The sequence below is a fragment of the Vanellus vanellus genome (assembly GCF_965231255.1).
Source record: "Vanellus vanellus genome assembly, chromosome: 16".
NCBI classification, from domain to species: domain Eukaryota; kingdom Metazoa; phylum Chordata; class Aves; order Charadriiformes; family Charadriidae; genus Vanellus; species Vanellus vanellus.
The window spans coordinates 15,318,954-15,325,973 of record NC_138921.1 but is presented as its reverse complement, the minus strand read 5'-3'; the positions used below and the strand labels follow the sequence as shown (position 1 = coordinate 15,325,973).

General features: G+C 51.2%; 1 protein-coding gene across 1 annotated transcript; it reads right to left on the bottom strand.

Annotated features, from left to right (window-relative positions):
• Positions 1-743: 743 nt before the first annotated feature.
• FICD (FIC domain protein adenylyltransferase) lies at positions 744-4,030 on the bottom strand. Its single transcript, XM_082491782.1, has 2 exons — positions 3,694-4,030; positions 744-2,722 (listed from the first exon to the last, which is right to left on the bottom strand). Exons 1-2 carry the CDS (start codon positions 3,983-3,985, stop codon positions 1,647-1,649), a joined length of 1,368 nt encoding a protein of 455 aa, XP_082347908.1. The 5' UTR covers positions 3,986-4,030; the 3' UTR covers positions 744-1,646.
• Positions 4,031-7,020: the final 2,990 nt, after the last annotated feature.

Sequence of the window (7,020 nt, the reverse complement as noted above, 5' to 3'; positions counted from 1 at the left end):
AGCTCAGAAAAGTGTTCTGAGGACAGCCTATTCCAAACAGAGACTTTTTAATATTAAAATACTTTATTAATCTGTTACTAAAATAACATTTATGTTTTTTTCCCAGAGCTCTAAAGTGCGGATTTCATTTATAGCCACCTTGCACTACAAAAATAAGCGTGCTTTGTAAGGACAGAACAACCCTCCTTGTTCATTGTTTGCTTTCCCTGTCCGAAGTAAGCGGTAGATGAGCGTGGAGTGGTGCTGTAGGATACAGGTAACTCCTGGTCTATTGTATAAAATGTGTCATAAATACTTTGTAGGTGAGAGAGAGTTAGAAGGGGCAAAATTTAACGCTGCTCTGGGACAGTCTAACAGCTCACACCGTTTTGCACAGGGTTGAAGCTTAGCAGCGCTCTAAGCTGCATTGAATCAGAGTCTTCTGAGCTCCGAGGTGTTGGGATCAATTACGCTGTGCCACAACTGGCAGGCAGGGGTGTAGGGAGCTTTCTTCTGTGTTAGCCTGCAGGTGCTTCTACCTTAAAAGCAAAGGTAAAGTACACTGCTTTGAATTGCATAGCAGCTTTCAGGTACTACACTAACTGCCGCTGCAGCACAAAGAGGCCTCGTGTGATTCTTGACACATTTATCACAGTAATAATGTGACCTAGGAATTAATTGTGAAAAGTTCTCTTGCGTAGATTGAAGAAACTCAAGTTTTTGGCAAACTTGCTATGCACATTCTTACCTTACAACTAGTAAAGGTTGTCTCACAGTTACGTATAATAATTGTTTCTGCCCAGAGCTTTGTAGAAGCGAGCTCTTTTCAACCCCTGAACTGAAATGTATAAGGACAGTTGCAGTTTCGCGGGGCTCCTGCTTGAGGAGGTGGGGCAGAGGCAGGGCCTCGGAGCACTAGGTGGCACAGCAAAAGCACCTCGCAGTTGGGTGAAATAAGTCAGAGAGCATTTCTTCTCTTGTTCCAGTCACATCACCTGTAATCTTAGTACAGATACTCCCCACGTGTACAAAACTCACCCTAGGAAAGGCAAGTGAAAGCAAACATGCAAAGTGCTACTGAAAACAAAAATGGGAGGGGAGAGATGCCTTTGCTGCACTGGAGTTTGGCCGCCTCCTTGATCAGCACTGTCAAATGTGTATGACGGACAGCAAAGAGTCTGATTAACATAGCTGGGAGAGCTGTTAATGCAAGGGTTGTGTTTTGGGGTTTTTTTGAACAACAGGGAAGAGGTAACACAAAAAACAACTCAGTGAAGACTTTGTCTTGCCTAGCAGCTCCTTGACAAGGCAAGACAATGCAGTTGACCCACTAGATAAAGGGTTATGATTGAAGCAGCTTCTCAAAACTTAATCTTAAGGAGAAATTAAATCCTACCTAAGCTCATTGAGCCCCTCTGACACCTCTCCCCACCTCCTTCCAGTAGCACAAGCAAGTTATAATGCACAGTCAACATCAACAGTTCACATTTCAGCTTGGCATAATGTATATAAATAAATTATATTAATTTAATCAAATGTAAGACACTTTAAATAAATGAAATGCTAAAGAGTGACACCTCCTGTTGAGTTATTTCCCAGCAGGAATACCGAGTGGCTTGGCATCCTGTTCTCCCACATGTTCATAAGCTCCTGAATGTCCACAACCCTCAAGTCTTGACGGGAATAGTTTGTTTGCATCTAGCCGTGCTGCCATCTGCTTCAGGTAAACCCACGGAGTATTCTGTGGTGGCAATGAGCAACATGTCCAGAGTTGTCTCAGTAGACTTAGCAATAAAGCGTATGAAAGGCCTCACATCGCCCTCATTGGCTACTTCTAAGACATGGTAGTACTCGGCCCGCTGCTCCTTGCGGATTGTGATGGGTGGGTAGCCTGCCTGCATTAAGATGAGGTTCATTAACAGGCGTGAAGTCCTTCCGTTGCCATCTACAAACGGATGGATGTAAACCAACTTGTAGTGGGCCAACGCAGCGAATTCCACAGGGTGCAAGCTCATGGCGTCTTCTGAGTTAAGCCACTGCACGAACTCCTGCATCTGTTTCTCGACATCCTGGGGATGTGGTGGTATGTAATGTCCTACAAACACCTGAGTAGTCCTGAACCGCCCCGCCTCCAGCGGGTCGGCGTAGCCCAGCACTCTCCGGTGGATCTCCAAGATGTCACTGATGGTTACAGAGCCTATCCGCGATACCAGCGTGGTATTGACGTATTTCAAAGCTGCGTGCATGCCAATCACCTCATTCTGCTCCACTAAGCTTTTTCCAGGAACAGCATATCTGGTCTCGATGATGTGTCGTATTTCTGAGAGCGTCAGGGTGTTTCCTTCAATAGCAACTGTGTGGTAGATGTGATGGTAATAGGACTCCTCCATCACTCGGCGCAGGGCAGAATTGCCTTTAGGGATCGCCATCACTTTTTTAACCTTGCTGTCAATAATACTAAAATACCTCTGATCTATCTCCTCAACTAACGGTAGCGTCCGGTCCCGATTGATCAGAGCCTTCTCATTGCAGGGAGAAATGGTTAGTGCTTTGGAGTACAAATAGTCTGCTTGAAGAATGTCTTTTTCCTCTTCAGAAAAAATACCAAATTCGTTCAGGGCATCCACATAATCAGGGTCCATTTTGAGGGCATACACAAAGAGTTTGTGGGCCTTCTCCCTCTTTCCTTGGCGCTTCATTTCAAGGGCTTGATTCAGAGCCGCTTTGGCTTCTAACTTCACTTCTGAAATGCAACAATAACAGATAACAAGGGAGTGAATTTTACGGAAAACCTCTGGAGAACGTCACTGTTCACCTATATAAAAATTAAATAAAGCCCATTCATAAGAACTGAAACAGAGAACGTGCATTCCAGCCTTTGCCGGGCTACAAGCGCAGAGGTTTTGCCATGTTTACATGCTGAGTACGTGGCAGCAGAGCTGTTCATGGCAGGAAGCGTGGCAAGGCTGGATCTGTGAGCAGCATGGCTCAATCTGGCCACAGGCCTGTAGCCATCCTGGCAAAACTAGCTTTGGCCACCAGGCTGCTTTGTGTGGGAGGACACAAGAGTCTTGCGTACATTCTTGTGGCAATACTGCCCGTTCTCTTGCTAGAAGCACAGCCCACAGCTGCTAACAGCATTTCTGTCCATTTTTTCACTGAACACTGCAAACATCTTCGCGGCAGTTACAGCTTTAATGTGAACAAAGATACAGTGCTGGAATTGTAATGATTCCTTTGAATGTTTTCCAAATTAATGTTCTGGCCAATAAAGGCAATGACAGCAGCCTGTCATTGCCAGAAAGACTGTTCTGTGACAGCCAGGATTTCGGCATTAATGCTGTGTGTCCCAGGTTACTGTGTATTAAACCACCACTCTGTATTCCAGTTACCTTAACAGAACTTACTAGTACCGAAAGCGTGAGGAAAAACTTTGCGAGACAAAGCAGCGCTGAGAGAACGCCAGTGCGTCGCCCTTCTGCAGCGCAGGGCAATGGAATGCAGTCAGGCTGCTGCTGGCAGCCAGGCTGGCGATGGCATGTCTGACCTCTGGGGCATTTACAGCTGACGTTAATTTGCAGTTGGGCAGTGAGAGTTCGTTACCATTATGGGGTACAGGAGATCATCAGGTGGGGGGTGCAGATCTCCAGATGCCCAAACCACGATGTACAGCGACTCAGCTGTTCCCCTGTGCCCACCCGGGGGCACTCTTACCTGGGGAGGCTTTGCCTTTCAGCACCAGCAGCTCCAGCCCGTTGGAGGTCACAGTCAGGCCAGTTGTTTGTCCTGTGTATCTGGTGACCCCCGAGGAGCCCACACCCAGTTTACTTTTCAGGAAGGAGAGTCCTTTGAGCACCGCATGGCACTGGTCTTCCACAGCAGCCAGCGGGAGCAGCAGCATCACGAGCGAGGCCAGGAGGACCACAAGCACGGCCGCCCACCTGACGCGGCCCCACAGGGTTATCCATTTCAATTCGGGATCTGTCGCCATAGACACAAGATTCATCCTGCTTCCAGCGCAGACGCGAGGAACATCTCCTTTCCCACCGCTCCCACCTGGGAACACATACAGCTTTTAGCCAGAGTTCTCTGTCACAGGGCAGGTGCTGGAGATGTATCACATGAGTGGACTTCAGCATATGTGCTCTGGGTTTGTGTCACAGCTGTCAGGTTTTATCCCAAGCACCCACCTTTCCCTGCCACCTCTAACCACAGCAGGGCAGGGTGTATGCAGTATTCAGCATAACACAAATCCTTATGGAATCTGCTGTAGATTAATGCAACAGCAGCAGCATGAGGAGACACTGATGCCCATGAGCAGCATGGGCACCGGGCTCTGCAGGGACGGAGCTCCTCCCATACACAGCACAGCCACCCATGTCCGCCCTCCCCCAGCCCTGCCACCCCCGCGCCCGCAGACCTGGAAATCCCTCCCCAGACCCCCCCGCCTTCCCCTTCAGCCGCTCCTCCTCCAGCACCGTTCCCTCCCCGGCTCTCCTTCCCCTTGCCTGGCCCCCCTCACCCCCAGCTCCTCCCTGTCCGGGCCACCCGCTCCTTCCCCCTTGGCCCGGCCCACAGCCCCCCGACCGACCTCCCCTCAGGCCTCCTCGCCACCGGGCCCGCCACGGCCCGCAGCACCCAGCCTCCCATCACGCCGGGGACCCCGCCGGAGCCTCCCCTCAGGCCTTCCCCTACCCCGCCGGCACCCCCCGGCCCCTTCGCGAGGTCCCCCTCACCGCCCGGTTGCCTCCCGCCCCAGGATCCCCCAAGGCCGGGTCCACCATCACCTTTGCCGCCGCCAGCTGCCGGCTACAGTAGCCCCGCCCTGCAGGACTCCGCCCTCCTCGCGCTGCCATTGGCTGAACCGCCCCTCCTCTCCTTTCCCATTGGCGACCACAGCGGTTCCTTCTCCCTTGGGTTCCGCCTACCTTTCTGCCCTCGGCTTCCTGTGGCGTCTTCCGGGTAGCGCCACGCCCCCGGCGCGGGAGAGGCTCGTGGAGGGTAAGAACTGGTGAGCGCTCACGCCAATCATAGGAGGGACAGCCAATGAGAAGTGGATGTGGAGGAGAGGGCGGGCCCACCTGCTATTTAATGCATGGGAGCCCGGCCGTGGTTGCTATGCGACGGCGGCGGCCTACGGGGGGAGTTGGCCGCCATCGCTCCCCTCAGGCTCTGGGGCGGCTCGGTTGGGCTGCCCAGGGCCGGGAGACGGCAACTGGCAGCTGCCCGCCCGGTGCTGCCTGCACTGTGGAGAAGCTGAAGGTGGCCAGGAGCTTCCACCAGCGGGGCTTGATGGGGGGGGTGAGGTGGTGTGAGGAGCACAGCAACCTGTCCTCTGCGCTCACAGCTTGGTAGAATGGCTCTTCTGCCTGATAAAGGTGTTCTTGTCACCTATCCCTGGCCTTTCTGGAAAAAATGGAGTCATAGAATAGTTTAGGTTGGAAGGGACCTTGAAGACCATCCAGTGCCACCCCCTGCCCCAGGCAGGGACACCCCCCCCCAGCCCAGGGTGCTCCCAGCCCCGTCCAACCCGGCCTTGAACACCTCCAGGGATGGGGCAGCCACAGCTCCTCGGGGCACCCTGCGCCAGGGGCTCACCGCCCCCACAGGGAAATAGCCTATTTTGCCCTAAGGCAGCTGAGTGTGCCAGTAATAAATGTATCTTAGTGCTTCACAGCAGGGCTGTGCCTCTCCCTTCTCCCCCACTGCAGACCAGGTATGGGAACAGATTTGATAAAAGCCAAAGGAAAAGAGGATGTTTTAGGGAACTGCAGGTAACTTGCTTAGATTTCAGTATCTAGTAAAATGATAGGCAGTTTTCCACCAGATACTTACACAGCAAATCATCACTGGCAGGGAAAAATAACCTGGTTTGTCAGAAACCAATTGTGGCAATTTAAGCTGTTTTTCTCCTTTGTAGCTGACAACAGTTAAAAAACAGGTACGGTAAATACAGCTCTGGTGTTGTGAGGGATTGGAGCTATCCTGCGCGACCTGCCCTGAGGAATGCTGAAGAAGATGGGAATGAGTTGCTTCTCCGCAGATGGTGCGCACCAGGCTGCTGTGCAGCGCAGCCTGTAACAGTGTTCTTCAGCTGTGATGGCTCATCTTGCTGCAGGGTATTTCAGGGGGAGGTTTTACCAGCATCTGTCTTTTCTGCTTTTGCTTTCTGTTATAGCACTGGCTGGGGTGAAGGAGTAAAGAACGTGTCTAAAACTTGCTCATGACATCCGATTGGGTTTGTTGGGAAGAACTGAAGAAGAAAAAGGAGCCAATTTAGATTATTTTAGTAAAATGAACAAATGTTCTTAAACATGAAGTTCAAGGAAGCCAAGTACTGCGTTCGGGAAGAAGAATTCAGGCCCAAAATCTGCCAGCCCTAATGCCTGCCCGTGTGTCTGCCTCTGCACAGGCTGTCCGTTGCGAAGCCTCGGAGAGGAGCCAGCTCTGGGATCCATCCTGATGTTTTGAGCAAACAAATGCAGTATTCTCTCCTTCTTGGATGCTGTTCCTCACAGCCTTGCATTTCCCTCATGCTGGTTGGGAATGCACTGAGGTTCCCTTGCCTGAACAGCGTCTTGAAACCAAACGTTTCAGAGCAACTGCTGGTTCAGTGCTCTCTTTGCATGGTGGTCTTCCAACAATGAGGACAAACTGCCTTTGTGCTGGAATGATCAAGGCACATGCTGCTACTGCTTAAGTAAGAGCATAGTGTGGGACACGCTGTCCCATAGTATGGATACTGTCTGTGCACAGCATCCTGATCCAGGTTAGCTTTGTGCTGCTCCTACACTGTTCTGTTTCCTCTACAAACAGCTCAGAACTGGGCTGACGTTGTGTTACATGAAGGTTTCCAGAAACAGTCTTCCTTTTCTTGCTAGTTTTCAGTGGGAAAGGCAGGAACCACTCTCTCAGAGCTGGGCCTCTCTCAGATGTTTATTGATTTTACTAGGATTGACAAAAGCAGCTTGATGAACTCAGTTCAACCAGCATCCCTAAAAAGAGACTGACAGCTCTTAAGCTCAGAGACCACTCAGCAGC